At 44.1% G+C, this 22,450-nt stretch overlaps 2 protein-coding genes across 13 annotated transcripts in view; both read left to right on the plus strand.

Moving 5' to 3' along the window:
• The window catches only part of LOC108942567 (epidermal growth factor receptor kinase substrate 8-like), a 42,225-nt gene extending 38,273 nt beyond the window's left edge, over nt 1-3,952 (plus strand). For all 12 annotated transcript variants that reach the window (XM_029252232.1, XM_029252233.1, XM_029252231.1 and 9 more), the window contains exons 20-21: nt 1,320-1,452; nt 2,872-3,952. In XM_029252232.1, coding sequence (XP_029108065.1) covers nt 1,320-1,452; nt 2,872-2,982 — 244 coding nt within the window. In that variant the 3' untranslated portion in view covers nt 2,983-3,952. The remainder of the gene's footprint in view (nt 1-1,319; nt 1,453-2,871) is intronic.
• Nucleotides 3,953-14,018: 10,066 nt separating this feature from the next.
• The window catches only part of LOC108930430 (uncharacterized), a gene marked incomplete at its 5' end in the record, with an annotated part of 157,895 nt that continues 149,463 nt past the window's right edge, over nt 14,019-22,450 (plus strand). Inside the window, 4 exons of the mRNA XM_029251848.1 lie at nt 14,019-14,052; nt 14,560-14,571; nt 19,926-20,208; nt 20,356-20,501. Of these exons, the coding sequence (XP_029107681.1) occupies nt 14,019-14,052; nt 14,560-14,571; nt 19,926-20,208; nt 20,356-20,501 (475 nt within the window). The remainder of the gene's footprint in view (nt 14,053-14,559; nt 14,572-19,925; nt 20,209-20,355; nt 20,502-22,450) is intronic.

The following is a 22,450-nucleotide window of genomic DNA, read 5'->3' on the forward strand; positions in this document are numbered from 1 at the left end:
TCTGGCTGTGGTGGTCAGGTAACACATAAATGTACAAGAAATAGCACAAAAACTGTTTACTGAACATGTGGAATGGCCAATTTAACTGAAAGGTAACGTTTGGGGAGTTTTTTTTTCCTAAATGAATCGTCAGGACGATTTCAGGCTTCCGAAAATGTCTGTGGAAATAAATGCCGGCGTGGAACACCTTGTTTGCTTCCTTGTGGAAGCAGTGTGTTCAGTATGTTTCAGAGATGCACTGGCTCCTCAACTTTCCAACACAGTTGAGACTGGAAGTCCATTAATAACTGGGTTTGTCTCTAAATCCAGAGTCACTTTTACTATAAATTCATAGTTAATAAAAACTGAATGATAGATATTCCCGAACTGATTGACGTTTTATATTCAGTAAAAGCATCAAATAAAGCTATAATCAAAGATTCACTGTAAAACTTTTTGACCAGTCCAGCTCAGGACTGTTTTTTAATTCTTTTATTAGCTTGAAACATGTGCAACATTTGACAGCATCTTTCAGTTTGTCTTATTATGTGTACAATCAATAAAAGTATAATATAAATGTGCCACCATTTGTTCATTGGGTAGGTTCTGTAAAAGTCTAAACTCTTTAACTGAGGTGAATAAATCCAGTCCCACACTCTTAGTCCATTTTAATGCCAACTAATGGCTGAATCCAGAAAGGCGTGCGATGTTGGTTCTTCAGAATTTTGATAAGACGGACTGTCCCCGGGTTACGAACATCCGACTTACATACAACCTGAAGTTATGAACCCCCCCCCCCCCCCCCCCCCGGTAAAGCCTAAAAATTCGAGTTACATACATATGCTTCTTAACAAACGGGTGCTACTTTGCGACGCGCATCAAAACATTGTGCATCTACAGCGGTTTATCGATTCGCGCGAGCCCGAGGTAAGACAAAGACTTCCTTCTCTTCAGTTGGACTACGTTACTGTTAACAGCATCTTGTGTTACTGTATTTGGCTTTAATTTTTTTTTTTCCCTCCTAACCGTGGCACCAAAGCGTAAATGTGATGCAAGTGAAGGCAATGCATCAAAAAAAAGGTGCAACAATCACGACGTCAGACACCCACTATACCCAACTGTTCTGACTTATGTCAAATGTGACTTAAAGAGAGACTGAGGAACAGAACTCGTTCGTAATCCGGGGACTGCCTGTAATAAGCTGACAACAGTACAGTTATAATAAGTAGAAAAATGTTTGTATCTTTAGAGTTTGTAACACAAGGAGCCAGTGTACCCAGGGGGTCAGTAGCCGGTCTTGCGACAGGATTGACGTTGCCCTGTCTGTCCGTGTTGCCCAGGACAATCAGCAGTCTGGGGGTGCTCACAGGTGCTCAGCTCTTCTCCCTCAACAAGGAGGAGCTGAAGACGGTGTGTCCAGAGGATGGCGCACGCGTCTACAGCCAGGTCACCGTGCAGAAGGCTGCTCTCGAGGTAACAATCGGTCGCCTCGCCCTTGTACTTCTCCAAACGCTCTAATTTCTTCTTTGCTTCTGGAATTGTTGCATTCCTAATGATAATTGGAGTGAGAAGGGCAAAGAGCGAGGTGCGCCCTTTGAAGAAGGGTCAGTATTGGGACATAAGGGTGTATAGTGGTTGGAGCTGCTACCTGTTTTCCCACCTTTTGCTGCATTACCCTTGATCAAGGTACTTACCCTGAATTGATAAAGTAAACATTACCCTGCTGAATAGATGGGTAAATCAAGGTTGGTTGCTTTGGAGAGAAGTGTCAGGTAGACTCATGCTGGTCAGTAGATGTAAGTAGTGTGTCCCACCATGTCCCAAGTTCAGCATTTAGCCAGGCAGGGGACAGCAGGTGTGATGTTACTTAACCGTGGCAAGGCTCTCTCTGCTCTCTTTCCTGTCCGCAGGTCTTCTTCTGACTCCTCTTGATCTCCATGCACTGATATTTGCACACACACTTCTACAGGTATCATGAGGCAGAGCAGCTCTGCTGGCCATATTTCATACATTTTGTAGCAATAATTTTCATGTTCAAATAAAGGCAGATGTGACCTTGTTTCATTTGCACAGTAGCAGTAGGAGCCTTGGTGCTGATGGTGAAGTGTTGCTGGAACAACTATTTGTTTATTATTTAATAAAATTGGGATCATGTGTCCCAGTTGTTTGGAGAGGAATTTCTGAAACTGCTCCAATACAATGTGTATAACAGAAAACTTCACAACATTTTGAATCGTATGAATTTTTCCTCAAATAATTTCTTTACCCAGTGTTGTGCGCAGCAGCACAAAGCTGGTTAAAGGTCATCATCATTGTCATCTTCAGCACCGCTCTGTGTGACAAGCATATTCACGGGCACTCATGTGTGTCACGTCTGTCTGAAAGACAATGGCCAGCAGAGACACTGCCCCCTGTGTGTTTTATAGTGTTTAGGTTGAATCCCATTTGATGGCTTTTCTCTTCCTCAGCTAAACCCCTTTCCATAATTAGTTAACCCTTTACTACGCAGTCTACCCCTCATTTTCACTCAGCCAAACACAATATCATAAACATTTAGTTATTTTAAGATTTAACTCGCATTTGGTCTGTTTGTCTAGTTGTTAATGTTTCTGATTGATTAATGATCAGTCAATCAATCAATCTGCTGAAAGTGGAGGGTCCATGTTAGATACCTAATGGTAATTAAGTCCAGTTGTGCCCTTTTTTCTGTATTGTTTGTCCAATTATCAACATTTGATTGATTGATCCCATTAATCAGTCAGTTAAGAGTGGAGGGTCTACTCTTCCAAAAATTCCAGGATTCCCCATTTTAGCTCCACACGCACCATTATTTCCAGTCTGTACCTCTGTTTCAAAGTCTCCATCTTAATCCTCCGTCTCTCTGTCCCACAGAAGAGCGGCGGCTCCGAGCTGCAGGAGATCATGCGGAGGAGGCAGGAGAAGATCAATGCGGCAGCCAGCGACTCGGGGGTGGAGTCTTTCGACGAGGGCAGCGGGCACTGATTGCTCGCCCTGGTTAACCCCGCCCCTTCCCCTGTTGCGCTCTCTCTCCAGGAGGCTCCTGAAAGATCCTGTGACTTCGCTGACATCATGCGACGGCGACACAAGCGCCTCAAGGAGTGACATCATGGCGAGATGGAGAGCGAATGATACTCCGATGTCGGACAGATGATGGATCGTGTTTTTCAGCAGCATATACCAGTGGAATGTACCTGAACAAACAGAGCTGCAGGGGTTGAACTACGCGTCCATACGTGTGCACACACACACATAGTACACACAGTACACACATTTGTACAGGCTGAAAGAATGGCATATGAACAAATGCTGGTTTTTTTCTTATATGGTACAAAATAGGTTGAATTTACCTGAGGACATTATACGTGGGAGGAAAAATGACACTGGCATGTTTGTCGGTAAAGAAAATGCACAATATGCTGTAGCTAATACATTATGTAATTAAATGCCAAATACCAAATAAAAAGCGTGGTTAATGGTAGAAATCAATGGGTTTTTGGCATCAATTTGTTCCAGGTCTTTTGAATCGATTTCAAACATGCCAAGTAGTGTATATTGTGTATTTGCTTCAGTGCCAGCATCCGCTGGCATTGTGACCCCAAATTCTGAGAAGTGGAAGTGGGAGGTAACAATCAATCCAATAAGTCCAGCTCAGATTCTGACAGTACTGATGAAATTAGTCTAGCACCATGCCTGGCTCCTGTGAAGATGGAAAGGATGAAAGCGAAGAGCGAGACTGCCTGAGGCCTTCAAGCTGTATATTGGTATGATGATGTGTTACTGCATGTCCCAGTGTAACCTAATGTTCGAGGAGCCACCACATCCAAAGAAAGATGATCTGAAAATTTGGGAGGAACTGCTTAGGCTTAAAAACATATCACCTACACCCGCTAGATGGTGTCTAGATCCTCACAGTGATTGCACTCGAGAGAAGACTCCTTGACTCATCGGTGCCTGGTTGACCAGAATTTAAATAAGGTAAACAAAAGAATAGATTTGTTTAAATTCACTGATTCTCTTCGTCCTTGTAAATGCTAATTAACAAAGAGCAATCTGAAGTCATCGGTCTCCCAGGAGGTAAATGGCATGGGGCATCAGTGATCCAGTGAATCCTATGAAGAGTGTGATAATGATGCAAACCAGATACCATTGCCATCTTGATCATCAGATGACCATTCAGCTAAACTGTTAACTACACCTCAGACAGCACTTTCCTTTGCCATCATGGGTGGTTGTTCCCATCTTTAAAAGGGGCAACCAGAGAATGTGATCTAAATACTAAGGGGTTGTGCTTCTCTGTCTGTGCCAGGGTGCTGAAGAAGGGGCTACAAGTGAGAATCAAGTGTCAGACTTAAGAGGAACAATGCAAATTTATTTCTAGCTGTGGAACATTACATTACTGCTTCATTGTGTCAAACATGCTGGACAGGTTGTGGAAGTTCGCAGATCGAATTTCCTTGAGCTTTACCAACTGGGTATGGCCTGAAGTAGTTTGTCTGGTGTGTTGTGTGGAGGGTGGTGAAGGAGTATGAGGTTCAAAGTCTTGGATATTTACCATGGTTTTCTGGCTTTTAATTGGAGCCTGGCTCTTCTGGAATGTACTGTCAGTGTCTTATTCCGATGGTCATTTAGACCCCTGCCATTTGTCAAGTGCCTCCTATTTAAAATGTGTGTGTATCTGTGGAGTTCTCTTTCATTTCTTTTACTTCTGAATAATTCTGTTGTCACTACTGCTCTCAACAAGGCCAGGAGGTGGTTGTTGCTTCCTCCATGGATGCTTGTAAAGGTGGTTAACAGGAGAACTGGGTAACTCAGGTGGAATGGGACAGCGCCTGGTGTTGATGGCAGTAGTGATCAATGAGCTCTTCCTGCTACCGAACCCTTCTGGTCACTCTTATTGTATAGTTGGACTTGATGTTTTTGCCACAAGGCAGCTGGGACAAAATAACATGTCACACATCATCTGAATTTATAACTGTGAATGAACATGGGGGAAAAAGCTGGGAATTTCTCTTTGAAGTGATTTACTACAAACAAACCTGTTTTCGTCTTCAGTACTGTAGTAAGCTACATCTGAAACTGCTTTTAATCTCTTTGAACAGAAACTATTTATGGCAAAATAGAGTGCCTTGTTACAACTATACAGTATATTCACTATAGAGAAAATATTTTTCTTAGTAGGAAGCATACAATCCAGTCAGGTCAGTTTCAATGGACCAATCAGAAACCATCCATCCATCCATCCATCTTCCTCCGCTTTTATCCGGGGCCGGGTCGCGGGGGCAGCAGTCCGAGCAGAGTACTCCAGACCTCCCTCTCCCCGCACACCTCCTCCAGTTCCTCTGGGGGAACCCCAAGGCGTTCCCAGGCCAGCCGGGAGACATAGTCTCTCCAACGTGTCCTGGGTCTGCCCCGAGGCCTCCTCCCAGTGGTACAAGCCCGGAGCACCTCCCCAGGGAGGCGTCCAGGAGGCATCCGGAACAGATGCCCGAGCCACCTCAACTGGCTCCTCTCGATGCGGAGGAGCAGCGGCTCTACTCCGAGCTCCTCCCGGGTGACTGAGCTCCTCACCCTATCCCTAAGGGTGCGCCCAGCCACTCTGCGGAGGAAACTCATTTCTGCCGCTTGTATCCGCGATCTCATTCTTTCGGTCATGATCCAGAGTTCATGACCATAGGTGAGGGTAGGAACGTAGATCGACCGGTAAATTGAGAGCTTCGCCTTACGACTCAGCTCCCTCTTCACCACAACAGACCGGTACAATGACCGCATTACTGCAGACGCCGCACCGATCCGTCTGTCGACCTGCCGCTCCATTTTTCCCTCACTCGTGAACAAGACCCCAAGATACTTAAACTCCTCCACTTGAGGGAGCAACTCCCCCCTAACCCGGAGGGGGCAATCCACCTTTTTCCGACTGAGAACCATGGCCTCGGATTTGGAGGTGCTGATTCTCATCCCCGCCGCTTCGCACTCGGCTGCAAACCTCCCCAGTGCATGCTGCAAGTCTTGACTTGATGAAGCCAACAGGACCACATTGTCCGCAAAAAGCAGAGACGAGATCTCGCGGCCACCAAAACAGACACCCTCCGTTCCCTGACTGCGCCTAGAAATTCTGTCCATAAAAATAATGAACAGAATCGGTGACAAAGGGCAGCCCTGGCGGAGTCCAACATGCACCGGGAACAGGTCTGACTTACTGCCGGCAATGCGAACCAAGCTCCTGCTCCGGTCATACAGGGAACGAACAGCCCGTAGCAACGAGCCCCGAACCCCATAATCCCGAAGCACCCCCCACAGGATGCCACGAGGGACACGGTCGAATGCCTTCTCCAGGTCCACAAAACACATATGGACTGGTTGGGCAAACTCCCACGAACCCTCCAACACCCTAGTGAGGGTATAGAGCTGGTCCAGTGTTCCACGGCCAGGGCGAAAACCGCATTGCTCCTCCTGAATCCGAGGTTCGACTATCGGTCGGATTCTCCTTTCCAGTACCCTGGCATAGACTTTCCCAGGGAGGCTAAGGAGTGTGATCCCCCTGTAGTTGGAACACAATCTCCGCTCCCCCTTCTTAAAAAGAGGGACCACCACCCCGGTCTGCCAGTCCAGAGGCACCGTTCCCGAACTCCACGCGATGCTGCAGAGGCGTGTCAGCCAAGACAGCCCCACAACATCCAGAGACTTGAGAAACTCGGGGCGGATCTCGTCCACCCCCGGAGCCTTGCCACCGAGGAGTTTTTTGACTACCTCAGCAACTTCAGCCAGGGTAATGGACGAGTCCCCCTCCGAGTCCCCAGCCTCAGCTTCCTCTACGGAAGGCGTGTCGGAGGGATTGAGGAGATCCTCAAAGTACTCCTTCCACCGCCCGAGAACATCCTCAGCTGAGGTCAGCAGCGCACCACTTCCACTGTAAACAGTGTTCGTGGAACACCGCTTCCCCCCTCTGAGTCGCCGGACGGTTTGCCAGAATCTCTTTGAGGCCGACCGAAAGTCTTTCTCCATGGCCTCACCGAACTCCTCCCAAGCCCGAGTTTTTGCCGCGGCGACTGCCAGAGCCGCGCTCCGTTTGGCCCGTCGGTACCTGTCAGCTGCTTCAGGAGTCCCATGAGCCAGCCAGGCCCGATAGAACTCCTTCTTCAGCTTGACGGCATCCCTTACTTCCGGTGTCCACCACCGTGTTCGGGGATTGCCGCCGCGACAGGCACCGGAGACCTTATGGCCGCAGCTCCGAACAGCCGCACCGACAATGGAGGAGCGGAACATAGTCCATTCAGACTCAATGTCCCCCACCTCCCTCGGGACCTGGTTGAAGCTCTGTCGGAGGTGGGAGTTGAAGACCTCTCTGACAGGGGCCTCCGCCAAACGTTCCCAACAGACCCTCACTATGCGTTTGGGCCTGCCAGGTCTGTCCAGCTTTTTCCCCCGCCATCGAATCCAACTCACCACCAGGTGGTGATCAGTTGACAGCTCAGCCCCTCTCTTCACCCGAGTGTCCAAGACATATGGCCGAAGGTCAGAAGAAACGACTACAAAGTCGATCATCGACCTCCGACCTAGGGTGTCCTGGTGCCAAGTGCACTGGTGGACACCCTTATGCATGAACATGGTGTTCGTTATGGATAAACCGCGACTAGCACAGAAATCCAATAACAACTCACCGCTCGGGTTCAGATCAGGGAGGCCGTTCCTCCCAATCACGCCCCTCCAGGTATCACTGTCGCTGCCCACGTGGGCGTTAAAGTCCCCCAGTAGAACGACAGAGTCCCCAGTGGGAGCGCTTTCCAGCACGCCCCCCAGGGACTCTAAAAAGGCCAGGTACTCTACACTGCCGCTAGGCGCATAAGCACAAACGACAGTGAGAGACCGTTCCCTGACCCGAAGGCGTAGGGAGATGACCCTCTCATTCACCGGGGTAGACTCCAACACATGGCGGCTGAACTGGGGGGCTATTAATAAGCCCACACCAGCCCGCCGCCTCTCACCTTGGGCAACGCCAGAATAGTGGAGAGTCCACCCTCGATCGAGTAGAGTGGTTCCAGAACCCAAGCTTTGAGTGGAAGTGAGCCCGACTATATCTAGACGGTATCTCTCAACTTCCCGCACCAGCTCAGGCTCCTTCCCCGCCAGTGAGGTGACATTCCAAGTCCCAAAAACCAGAGTTGGCGCCCGAGGTTTGGGTCGGCCGGGCACTCGGCCCCGACCACCGCCCAAATCACAACGCACCGATCAGAAACCTTGAAACCAAAACACTTTGACCTCTGACTTTGAACTTTGACCTTTGACCTCTGCCTACACCATATAAACTCATGCTTTCTTACTAACCTCACTTCTGTTGAGAGAGAAAAAAAAAAAAAAAAAAAAGCTTGGAGAACAGCAAACTACTACCAAAATAGTTAATTTACAAAAGAAAAAAAAAAGTGGTAAAATTTGCCCAGTCCTGTTGCTGATAGGGAGTGATTTTGAAAATGTTGTTGGATTCTGAAATCTAAAAAGAGAACAATAAATAGAACAAAGTGGACCAGAAGTGCATCAGTTTGGACCAGCACTGGGAAAACTGTAGGATGTAAGGAAGGTGAGGAATCAGAAATTATTTAAAATTGTTGCACGTGGAGTATTAATTTACCTAATATCTTGTTTAACAGTCAGTACACAACAGATGCAGTATTGGATGAATATGTTTGTCTTTACTGTTTTTATAGCAGTGTTAATTTCAAGCAGGCTGGTGACAGATAGCTAAACTACTGTGTTTAGGAAAAAGTAGAAGTCCTGGACAAGATGCTGTTGTGCTGTTTCTATAAAAGTACAGCAGTAAGAAACCTAGCAGCACACAAGAGTTGACAATTATACAACAAAGATGGAATAAATTTATCTATGTATAGTAACTCCTCTTCTGGTTTTGGTGGTGCTTCTCTGGAGTCTCTCCCAGAAGCAAAGCGCACAGTTCAGTTGGGACACCAGTCAGTCGCAGGACAGTCTCACTAAAACACACACACAGCAACTTGGCTTCACCAATTCCCCTGAAACATAAATTCTTTGTAAGACAACTATGAAGACAAGTAACTGGAGTAAACAGCAAGTAACTAACAGTGAATTCATTAAGTAGCAAGACTCTGCACACAGTGACTCAAGTCCATGACATTTTGGAGACTTGGCTGATTGGCAGATGTGTTGCAGATGTACCGAGTCCCTCCTGTAGAGGGCGCCCTCTGATGGGAACTGCTGTGCACGTGCTGGGGGTGTGTCGGTGGGAGGGAAACCACATGAATAGGAGAACAACACACGACCTCCTCACAGACACTTTCGAACCCAGGCTCAGATCAACAGAGCGGGTGGCAGGAGGTGTCAGAATTACCCACTGTGTCACATTTTGTACACAAATATTGAATTAGTTCTGAACAGCAATACCACCTATAGTTTTAGCTAAGCTGAGCGTGAGACCTGCTTTGCTATCAGTTTTATTTTTTATTCAAATAATTAAAAGCAAAATATACACCACCCTCAAACATAAATACGGTATGTATATATTTTTGATTACAGTACGTACCTGAAATTGGACTACAAGTGAAAGTGGAGTGCTGCAATAGCTGGTAGCATAGCAGTTAGGGCAATTGCCTTTGGACCCCAAGGGTGCAGGTTTGAGCCTCATCTCCAGCTGTAGTACCGTTGAGCAAGGTACTTATCCTGAATTGCTCCAGTGAAAAACTACCCAACTATATACATGGGTAAATAATTCTGACATTGTAAGTTGCTTTGGAGAAAAGCATCAGCTGAATGTAAGTTAATTTTGCATTATTGTTCAGTATTAGAAAAATATCTTATCTAACCGTTATGAAGAAGCAATGAGATGTCCACTGGGGAAAGTGCTGTTAATTTTGAGATAAATATTGTATTGTCCCCCTCTGGAGCTCCTGCACAAAGACTCGAGAGTCAGGTTTCTGGAAAAATGCCCTTCACACTACTTTGTGAACACCTGAGAGTTCCCCCAGGTCACTCTGAGCCCCACCAACTCCTTACAATAGTTAGGGGTCACCTGTTCAACACCCAGAATCCCCCAGTGGCAAACAGAGCATCAGTACCGTGACAATAATCAGAAGGGAACACAGCACTATGTACTAGAATGGACACTAATAGCAACTATTTACATTCATTTACATCAGCCCCCCCTCTCTTACTGCTCTTACACTATTGTAGCTTTCATTGGTTAAGAGCTCATGCAACATATCTCACCGTGAGATCATAGTTGCAAATGAAAAATAATAATGCTCCAGCTATGAATAACTTTCTTTCCGTTAAACGTGCAACGGGAGCTCAGAAACCACACGAGGGGCCCACAGCTGCAACGCTGCAAAGGCGTCAGGATGAGGACAGATAAACACGCTAATGTGACACGGAGCAAGAGGATGTTCGTGATAAGGTGCCACACAAAAGGCTGAACAGAGCTCCGTCACAGAGCTCACCTGCGCTGTAATGTGTAGGAACGGCTGATACTGTAGTGGTAAAAGCTACTGCCTTTGGATCCAGAGGCCATAGGTTTGATCCCCTCCTCTGGCTGTTGTACCCTTAAGCAAGGTACTTCCCCTAAATTGCTCCAGTAAAATTACCCAGCTGCATAAATGGGCAAATTATTATAACCTTAACATGGTAAGTCACTTTGGACAAAAACATCATGTAGATGTGTGCTGAGTTCTTCACTGATTTGCAGCTCTTCTGGAATCCCATCAAAGGACGTTAAGCAGCATCAGGCAGTGCACTGTTACCTGATCAACATGGTTCTGTGCACGTTATATGAAGCATAATGGATTCCTGCTGGTGGGAGGAACACACCATTTGTCCCCTCTCGCATGAAAACCCTCAAATACCACAAGTTTCTGCAACTTCTTACCTGCATATTAAAGTGGAACAGTATGTAATGTTTAGGCAGAAAGCATTATATATTGCAATGGTTTCATATGTACTGTAAATGATACTTCAGACACATTAAATATGCAGGAAGTAACATCTAGAATCAATTTCACAATTTATTTATTTTGATTTGGTGGGAGGCATGGAGATGCAGTGGTGCAGTGGGTTGGACCGGGTTCTGCTTTCCGGTGGGTCTAGGGTTCAAGTCCTGCTTGGGGTGCCTTGCGATGGACTGGCATCCCGTCCTGGCTGTCTTCCCTCCCCGTCCAGCCCCTTGCCCTGTGTTGCCGGGTTGGGCTCCAGCTCCCCGCGACCCTGTATGTAACAAATGGTTTCAGATGATCTGTGTGTGTATATTTTGATTCAATTTGTCATTTAGACCAGAGGATGATTGAAGTATCCAAAGATGCAGCTACAGCTCTCTAACCTCCTCTGTCACTGTTATTACTCCTTCCATTAACATACCGCTTTCTGTTGAGTCTTTTCCTCCTTGTTTGCAGGTGAGATCATCATGAAGAACTTTACAGTGGCCTCGACACTGTTGTTAGAATACACTTTCCCAGCTGAGCTCATTGTAGTTACAGTAAATCTCATTGTTCAGAATCCTATTTAATTTGCTACTTGGCGTTTCTTACAGCTCAGTGTCCTCAAACCTGAAATGAACTTGGACCCTCACGGATCTGGTGGTGAACTGGGCCTCTCAAGTAGCTACTTTGTTCTTCACAGAGTCACACTCTATGGTATTGATTAATAAATAAGAATAAACTTGTATTTTTCATAGATAAATATGTTTCAAGATAAATATATTTCCATTTCTTATTCTGGTTAAAATTGGTGTGGCAACAGACTGAGCAGGGACGACAATACTTCACTCTACTGCTATTTCACTTCAGTAAGTAAAATATCATTTATAGTCAGCAACATGGATCAACATTAATCAAGTGCAGGGTAAATTAAACTGGAAAATGTAGACAAGTTTAAGTTATTTGTTCAGTCTGATCAGCGTCTTCTTTCTGTATGTTTTAAAAGGGACTTGGGACACAGCTCAGTGCTGCCACCTACTGTAGGTTAAAGGTCAACAACATGAGCACATGGAAACAGGGCTGATAAAAGAAGTATCAATACAGTTGTGGTTCTGACTGCTGTCTGTATTGGTTCCTGGCACATGGGAGGATGACCACATTGCCCAGTTCCTTAACTGTCAGCTCTGAGTACAAGGTATGGGTATTTGAGCCCCAGTGGGGAGAAAGACTGTGAACTGGACTTTCAAATTTTCTGAGTAGGACTGTGGGACTTGATTTATGGCTTACAATTTGTGTGGTGGGCGACAGCTTTTTAAATCTATTGGTATGTTTTTGTTTCTCACAGTGGCAGTTTTGAATGTTAAAAAATCCATACATTTACTTGTTCCTGTGTCACACCTGGACACTCCTCAGGTCGGCGACTTATCAGTGTGCCATAGTGTTCGTTTTGACAGCGCAGTATCTTTCCCAGTTTTCTTGTAGTTTTTCCCCATTTAATGTCCCTTACTGAAGAGCTCACACTGTAACTGTGTGAGACTGTAAGTCTTTCTGAGTGGTTTACAGTGGAAGGTGGAGTCAAGACAGACTTCGGCGCTACAGTGTCTGTATATATGGAGGAAACACACAGAGATTCCTCTGATTGGTGTTTCCACACTTTTCATGTGTTCCTGTACTCCTCTCATAAGGCAATGCTGAGTGTGATTGGTGGCTGGGGGCGTGTTCTCCATGGGGGTCCAGGATGGTACAAAGGCACTCGCTCGCCCTGAGAGCTCACAGCTCAAGGTTGGGTTCTGAACTTTGCTCTGAGGACAGTTGGTTTGTGCTCATGGAGATGGAGAGCTGTCTGTTCATCCTCATGCTCTCATCCCTGCTCCTGTCCACCACAGCCGGTAAGTACCACGTTTTACTTCTGCTCCAGGGCTCCTCTCATAGGTCAGAGCTCAGTGGGTCAGGGGATGACATTCTGAAAAGTCACCAGTTTGTGGAGACTGTTTAAACAGTTAATATGAAATACAACTTTCAGCAACACTGATGACAGGTGATTGTGTGAATTTTACATGTGTGTTTATGTTACTGTCTGGGAGTAAAACACTGGTAAGAAGTAATTGAGTGACACTGCAAAGTTGTAACTATAACACCTGCAGGATACAGTGCAGTTCAGTTTTTATCTCATTTTAAAGTTTGATACTGTGCAGCACAGTGGTGTAACAAGTAGTACTGCTACCTCGCAACACCTGGGTTTTTCTGGGTGGAGGTTCAAATCCAGCTAAGTGTGTGTGGTTATTCTGCAATGGACTGGTGTCCCGTGCAGTGTGTATTCCTGTCCCATCATTATACGCAGTGATTCCGGAAAGGTTCTGGTGTTCTGTGACCATCACCAGGACAAGTAGTTAACGATTATTGATGGTTCAGCATTAATACTATGGTTCTGCCATTTATTTCTGTTTTTATGTATCTACATTTTGATGCCTGGGGGCGCAGTGGGTTGGACCGGGTCCTGCTCTTCAGTGGGTCTGCGGTTTGAGTCCCGCTTGGGGTGCCTTGCGACGGACTGGCGTCCCCTCCTGGGTGTGTCCCCCTCCCCTTCTGGCCTTACGCCCTGTGTTACCGGGTAGGCTCCGGTTCCCCGTGACCCCGTATGGGACAAGCGGTTCTGAAAATGTGTGTGTACGTGTGTACATTTTGATGTATGTGTTTGTTTTTACATTATTGGTTACATCTAATAATTTCTTGTAATTGGGGAAAAATGTGTTAGATGTGTTCATTCTGAGAATGTTTCTCTCTCTTGATTAACCCTATTTATATTTAATGAACAAACTCTTTATGTGTGCAGTAGTGTAAACAGGTAATGTGACAATTAAGGACATGAACTTGTTACTTGGAAGGTTGCTGGTTCAACCCTCACATTCCCCTGCTGCTGTAGAACTAATTCAACAAAATACTGTAGTTCATATGTACATAGGTCAAATATTGTCTGCTTTAGATAAAAGCGAAGCAATGAAGTAACAAATTTTTATTTTCAAATCACACATATTATCTTTAGTTTATTCATCATCATCATCATCATCATCATCGTCATCATCATTATTATTATTATTATTATTATTATTATTACCTGCTTGTTCAGGTCAGGTCTGCAGTAGTCTAGAGCCAAAAACAGACGCATAGCGTGTAGACAGCATGTTAATTTCCCTCAGGGCATGTAACGGAAATAAATTAATCGTTGTCATTCATTATCACCATAGTATGATTTCCATGAAATTGTGCAATATAAAATCACAAATCAGAGAAAATAATTTAAAAATATGAATCATGTAATGCAGATCAATATACAGAAAGAATAAGATAGAGAATTTCTGAAATTTAAAGTTTCGATGAACGCCAAAAATGTTGACTTCATGTCTTTATTCATTTCGCTGACACTTTTCTACAAAGCATCTTCCAATGTTAAGGTACTTGCTATTACTTACAAATTCATACAGATGAGTAATTTTACTGGTGCAATTTAGTGTAAGTATGTTGCTCAAGGGGACTATAGTTGGAGGAGGGAATAATACCTGCAACTTTTGGGTCCAAAGGCAACCACTACGCTGCCAGTTGTCCTTCTAGTTTGGTAGCAATAACAAAATTATAGCATTCAATTACAGTCAATTAATGCTTTAAAGATTGAAATATGGGAAACGTAATAAATCTGACAAGCCTTTTTCATTGACTTTTCAGTATACACTAAATTATTGCGCAAAGTTACATCGGTCTATGTGTTTCCACAGCATTTGAATGATCTGTTTATACTGACAAAGACTAAATTTTTTAAAAATGAAATATAACATTGAACTTTTATAACACATGTATCATTTAGTACTATTTTGTGTTTGCCATGTACCAGTATCATCTATTAGTTCTAAACAATGTGAAAATCTTTAGGCTCAGTTAAAAGAAAATTATTTTCTGGCTTTCTCAACAAATACATACTTTATATAATAATATGTAATAAGTCTATGTATATATAGTATATTAATATGTATTGCATACAATATTTTTCATCTTAATCAGGGTTATTGTTACTGATTTTTTTGACGATTGATTTGTAAATGAAAGTGGCATATTTTGTTTTCAAGTTCTCATTTTCATATTTACATTGAAATTCATTCACTGAATTCCATGAAAAAAAAGTATTACATATATATTTAAATGTGTACATCAGAATTTTATGTTTTCGGTTACAAAACTGTGACCTGCTGCACACTGGAATTTTCAGGTAAAACAAATAATGAGAAATGGCAGTAAAAGGCCAACAGGTATTAACATTACACTGATCTCTCATATGTTTCTTTCACACACTGTTACATCTGTTAGATTTCGAATCTCCTTGTAGCTCTTTATGCAGCACTGATCATATCAGAGCTTTTTGGAAACTTAGTTGAAGCTCGAGCTGAAACATGTAAAAGACTCCACTGGAGTGTTTCTGTGTCTCTTCTTCCAGACAGTGATGTGAGGCTGGTGAACGGAAACAGTCCCTGTGAGGGAAGAGTGGAGGTTCGTCATGAAGAACAGTGGGGAACTGTGTGTGGAGATGACTGGGATACAACGGATGCATCAGTGGTGTGTAGACAGATGTTCTGCGGAGATGCTGTAGCAGCACCTCAATACGGTCACTTCGGAGAAGGAGAAGGGACGATCTGGATGGATAATGTGCAATGCAGTGGGTCAGAATCTACACTGAAGGAGTGCGGACACGGAGGATGGGGTCAACATGATTGTAGACATGTTCATGATACTGGAGTCATTTGCTCAGGTAGGAGACTTTTCTATCTTGTTGAAGTTTATCATTTTTCTTGTTCCGTTCATTTCTCCTGTCCATTATTTTTACTTGACGTAATTTGCCCATTTCTTGACTTTTCTGAATTCTCATGAGGACGATAAGTTAGTTGTACATTCAGAGTCACAAAGAGGATTTACTGTGTTTCTGTCCTGCTGTAATTTGTCTCTTTTCTTTAATTCCTCAGTTTTCTGTCCAGGAAACACTGTCGGTGTGTAAAATGTCTTTGCGTTGTGTTCTCGATAACTTATCGATTACTGGTCAATAACTGGCTCGATAATTGTCGTTCAATCGTTTCGATTCGTCTGTGGCGTTTTCCTACAACTTTTTAGGTGTTCAAGTTAAATTAATTAATGTCGTACTGTGTGTTATATGTATGTATCTTGTATGTCGATTTTTGAGTGTTTGTGCTCAGTGTTGGATGGAATGTTAGTTTCACCAGTTGTTCTGTCCAGTTTCACTCTTTTCTCTTGAATAAATGGGACAAATTGTTACTGAGGGATGAGTTTAGCAGCCCCTCGAAGTGTACATGGAACATATTAATTTTTAATATCCGCCCCAGCAGTATTTGAATACAGTCAGTGTGTGTGTTTGTTAGGTTCAAGTGCAGGTTCCTCTACTGACTGAGCTCTTCATGTTCAGCTACTCGCTCAGTGTGATGAGAACAGGGATCTTTCAACGTCTCCACTTTTCTTTAACATGGAACAATGATAAAAAATACAAACAGGCTTCACCAAATACTACAAATTGTTTTTCAGGAAACATTACAATTCGGCTCACTAAAGGACCTCACCTGTGTTCTGGGAGACTGGAAATTCTTGCAGACTCATGGTACACAGTGTGTGACCCCGACTTTGACCTCCAGGACGCAAAGGTTGTGTGTCGACAGCTGGGCTGTGGGACACCTGTACAGGTGCAGGGAGCAGCAGTTTTTGGTAAAGGGGATGGCAAGGTGTGGAAGAACAAGATTGAGTGCAGAGGTGATGAACATAATTTTCGACAGTGTTTAATATCATCCACAGAGGACACAAAGTGCACTCATGACACTGACGTGGGACTGGAGTGTTTTTGTAAGTGTCTTTTTCAAGTGTCTTTGAAGTGAAAGTGACAACTTCACATTTTTTTACTTTCCAGTATAAACAGTAAGAGGAGGTAATGGTGTAAGATTAAATAGAAAATGCTTCTGAATATTAACAGTTTTGAAATATGTATCTTCTAAGAGTAATCAGTAATATGATGCCCTGGAATATTTCTGTTAATTGATATTTAAATGTCAGCTTCTAGAAAGTGTGTTGTCTTTTGATATTTCTTGTATTTTAATTTTCTCTAATCCCACTGCACTTTATCCAGGGTACACAAACTCCAGCCTGGTGGACGGTCCAGACTCCTGCTCCGGGAGGGTGGAGTTACAATACCTCACTGAACGGGGCACAGTGTGTGATGCATCCTGGGATCTGAGAGCAGCCAATGTCCTCTGTCAGCAGCTGGGCTGTGGGAGCGCTGTGGCAGTGCCAGGACAGGCCTGGTTTGGAAAGGGCAGCGGCCCCGTCTGGGCTGATGTGTTTGAGTGCCAGGGGAAGGAGACACACCTGTCCCAGTGTGCCGTTTCTTCATGGAACCGAGCTCCATGCTCTCATGAACATGATGCAGGAGTCATCTGTACCGGTGAGGAGTTCTGTGCTCATCACTGTACTATAGGAGAGGGGTCACAGTCACATGTCTGTATAGAAACAATCTTCTGTAGATCAGATCTGTTGACTGTAAAACTAATACGCTACACACAGAATGAACTGTTGGTGCTGTAAGACACCCTGTAAGAGGTTCTGATGTTTCTGCAGGATCAACTCTCTCCAGCCTCAATGTGACGGTCCGACTGTCTGGAGAGAGTGGCTGTGGGGGTCAGTTGGAGGTTCACTACCAACACACCTGGAGCAGAGTTCTCCTGGACTCCTGGAGCATCAGGGAGGCCTCTGTGGTCTGCAGACAGCTGGGCTGTGGTTCTGCAGTGAGGATCTACAGCTCCTCCATGTCTGGGACAGGGGACACTGATGTGTGTCTCACAGGGTACCAGTGCTCTGGGACTGAGTCTCACCTGGTCAACTGCAGTGCTCCACACACACTCAAGTGCAGTTCCAGCTCACATGTGTCCATATTGTGTTCCAGTAAGTACTAATCACTTATTATACAGTACATTCATAAATAATGTTGTTTGGATATGAATTGATTATACTGGATATTTTATTTTAAGTCTGTTTTACAAAAACATGGAACCTCCTTCCCTGTGTACCTTCTCCCAGAACACAGGTCCCTGAGGCTGGTGGGTGATGAGGGTGGCTGTGCAGGGAGGCTGGAGGTGTTCCACCAGAGCTCCTGGTGGACAGTGTGTGATGACTCCTGGGACCTGAATGATGCTCAGGTGGTGTGCAGACAGCTCCAGTGTGGGACGGCTCTCCGCTCCACCTCTTTTGGTCCAGGAACTGAATCCATCTGGCCGGGTGAAGTGCGCTGTGTTGGGAACGAGTCGTCCCTGCGGGACTGTCTGACTGTACAGCAGAGACAACATGACTGCGTTCACAAGGAGGATGTGGGAGTGGTTTGTTCAGGTTGGTACTTAGCTGTCTTCATGTTGCACTTTTAAATAAATTCAATTTTTTTGTAAAACGTTGCTCAAACCTTTGCTGGTCCTCTCGCAGCTGTATTGCCATTGAGAAAGGCCTTTATCTTAAACTTGAGTGTGAAGTGGTGGAATTGAATTGTCCCTGTAAATCACTTTGACTAAAAGTGTCAGCTAAATGAATAATGAATACATGAGCCATCAGTGCTATTCACATTGCTTTGCACTGGGTATTACGAGTACAAAATAAAATGTGGTTTTAATGGTCATGCTATCTTTTCTGGGGTATTATAAGTAAAAAATAGAATATGGTTTTAATGGTTGTGCCATTTTTTGTACTGGACCACTTTTCATTCTCAGATCGATGACATATTTTGCATACTTATTAATTTCAAGTGTTTGTCCATTTCCTTACAGAGTACAAAGAGATGAGACTGGCTGAAGGTTGTTCTGGGCAGTTGGAGGTTTACTATAATGGCACCTGGGGAAATGTGTGTTTCAATCAAATAGACACCTACACAACGAGTCTAATATGCCAACAACTCAACTGTGGAATGAGTGGAACTGTTTCTAATACGCGATCTCGATTGAAAGGAGCTCCAAACTGGCTGGATAATTTCAAATGTCGCCCACATGACTCCACACTGTGGCAGTGTCCATCTGCTTACTGGGGGGAGAAGAAATGTGACGAGGATGAAGTTGCCAGTATTACTTGTAAACGTATGAGTACAAAAATTATTAACATTGTAATATTTATCCCGTCCTGGGTGTGTCCCCTCCCCCTCTGGCCTTACGCCCTGTGTTGCCGGGTAGGCTCCGGTTCCCTGCGACCCTGTCTGGGACAAGCGGTTCTGAAAATGTGTATGTGTGTGTGTGTGTGTGTGTGTGTGTAATATTTATTTATATAACTATTTTGTTAAAATTTTGTACGATAAAGGCCACAGTAGTGTTAAAATCAGTTCTCTTTTTCTAAGATAAGATCACTTTAAAGGCCAAGGCTGTTTGCGCATATAAGGAAATTGAAATGATGTAAATTTGCTCAAGGAACAAACACACGTAAAAACAAAAGCAATAAAACAAGTAAAACAGAGTTTCACAGCATGACTGCTGGACCAGGTGTCATATTAATTGGCAAATTGTGGCATCTGTATCTGAAGATGTCTAGTTTTTATCATTACAGCAAACATCTGGTTATTAGTTCGTAATGTACGATGAGTTTTTTTTTGTTAAACCTGCTTTGTGTAGGAAAATAGCAGATGGTAGTTTAGTGGATACAGACATGGAAGGTTACAGTTTCAAGAGTCCCTCTTTATACCGGCTGTAGTATGTGTACGCTTAGAAAATACTCACCTCTCTGAATGTGTGTGATTTTGTGAGTCTTTCAATCTAAATGAATTGTTCAATAGTTATCAAATGTCACACGTTTTTTATCAGAAGAAAATCTTTGGCAAACTGGATGTAGTTCTGGAATTAAATGGAAAATATTTTGGCTGCAGTATTTTCTAGGATCTGTAGAATCACTCACATAATGTGAACTACTTTTCTCCACATCCTCTCTCTCCAGAAGAAAATGTGGCTTTGAAGGGAACAGCAACTCAGTCGTCCCAGTTCGACTCTAATGGTGCTGCTGGCAAAGCTATTGATGGGAACAGAAATACAAAGTATGCAGAGCGGTCCTGCACTCACACTAAGCAGGATTCCAAACCGTGGTGGAGAGTGGACCTGCACAATGTGTACACAGTGACCTCAGTGACCATCACCAACAGAGGGGATTGTTGTGCTGTGAGAATCAATGGGGCAGAGATTCGTGTTGGAAACTCCCTGGATGACAATGGCAACCAGAACCCCTTGTATGTAGTGTTACCAATATTAACGGCCAATATTTAAAAACACGTGAACCATTAAATGTGTTTAACATATGTAGAATGTTAAACATCTTTCAAAATCCAAAATACTTGCAATATAATGGCTTGTTTATGTTAAATGTTATATTTCAGATGTGCTGTGATCACCTGGATCCCAGCAGGGAACTCCAGTTCTTTCCAGTGTAATGGGATGACGGGTCGCTATGTCAACGTGGTCCTCCCAAGACCTGACTTCCTCACTCTGTGTGAAGTTCAAGTTTATGGATACACTAGTACTGGTTGGTATAAACTACAGAGTTGTTGTTTTCACATGGAAAAGGTTCTATCTATCTATCTATCTATCTATCTATCTATCTATCTATCTATCTATCTATCTATCTATCTATCTATCTATCTATCTAACATTTAATTTCTCCTGAATAATAACAGTATGTTCATAGCACTAAGGTTCAATAAGTCTGGCAGTCAAGTTTTATGTTCATATTTATGTTCTACCACAAAACTTTATCCAGTGTAGAATAGCCTGACCTGGTCATCCCACTGGGCAGGTGTGGAGTGATTTTTTTTTTCCTTCATAATCTTAGTATAGACTAATTGGTCTAACTATCTATTGGACTTTGTCAAAGTCATAGGATTCATCAGTTGCTCTAAACTGGTCATGTATTCTGTTGTACTATGTTCAGTTGAGACAATATTTCATGTTGTGCTGCTGTATCTCAGCACAGAGAAGATGATCTGTGATGTTTACTGAGCTCTTTTACCTTCACATATGTTCTCTACCTAATGCTCTGTGGTCAGTCAGTTTTTATTTACCTCCTTAGGCCAATTTCCCCTGAGACTTCAGGGAGGCAACAGAACATGTTCAGGAAGGGTGGAGCTGTGGTATATGGGCTCCTGGGGGACCATCTGTGATGACTTGTGGGACATGAGTGACGCCGAGGTGGTCTGCAGACAGCTAGGCTGCGGGGCAGCACAGGAGGCTCATGGAAATGCTGCGTTTGGGCGAGGAAATGGCCCCATTTGGCTGAATGAGGTGAAGTGCAGGGGTGATGAACTCCACCTGTTGGACTGTCCTCACTCTCTTCAGGACCACACGACCTCCTGCTCTCATAAAGAGGATGCTGGTGTCACCTGTGAAGGTGAGATTTGCCTGTCAGCTTCATTACAGTCAACAATATAGGGAGTTATTAACAGCAGAATAAATTAAAGAACAAATCTATAACAGAAGTATTAAATACAATGTGGTAAATTCTGACACTAATGGAATATTTGGTTGCTGTTGTGTCTGGGGGCTCTTGGTTTTATCCATAGTTCTTTATTTTGACTTGGAGGCTTTATTAGAGAGTACAGCTGTCATCTAGATCAGGGGTCCCCGACCCCCGGGCTGCGGACCGGTACCGGTCCGCGGCCTCATAGGGACCGGGCCGCACAGCAGGAGGTGAGCGGCGGGCGAGCGAGCGAAGCTTCATCTGTATTTACAGCCGCTCCCCATCGCACGCATTACCGCCTGAGGTCCGCCTCCTGTCAGATCAGCGGCGGCATTAGATTCTCATAGGAGCGCGAACCCTACTGTGGACTGCGCGTACGAGGGGTCTAGGTTGCGCTCTCCTTATGAGAGTCTAATGCCGCCGCTGATCTGAGGTGGAGCTGAGGGGGTGATGATGCTAGTGCTGGGGAGCGGCTGCAAATACAGATTAACATTGGCAGAGAGGTTTGACTGCAGAGAGACCATAATAAATCAATTGCTTGCAGACTCATATGAAAACCTGACCAGTGAGTGGCAAGTGACAATCAAGCTGCATCTGGTGGCAGGCTTTAAGTCAGAATCCGAGTCGTATAATTATTTCATTATATATTATAATGTAATAATAATAGTAATAAAGTGCACAATAAATGTAATGCGCTTGAATCATCCCGAAACCATCCCCCCGGTCCGTGGAAAAATTGTCTTCCATGAAACCGGTTCCTGGTGCCAAATAGGTTGGGACTGCCGATCTAGATTATTAATTAGAGATACAACTTAGACTGGTTTCATTAAAAACATAATGGGGAATTTCTCGTTTCTCTCATGTGTCTAATGAATTTTTGCTTCTATTTTTCAGTCATACCTTCCGAACGCACAACTACAACAGGTAAAGTATAAATAGTGTTCATGCCTTGTGTTTGTATAATTGATTGAAGTAATAATAAAAATTGTTGTAAATCACATGTAAATAATGTTTTTTCA

The sequence above is a fragment of the Scleropages formosus genome, chromosome 5, assembly GCF_900964775.1.
Source record: "Scleropages formosus chromosome 5, fSclFor1.1, whole genome shotgun sequence".
Taxonomy (NCBI): Eukaryota; Metazoa; Chordata; class Actinopteri; order Osteoglossiformes; family Osteoglossidae; genus Scleropages; species Scleropages formosus.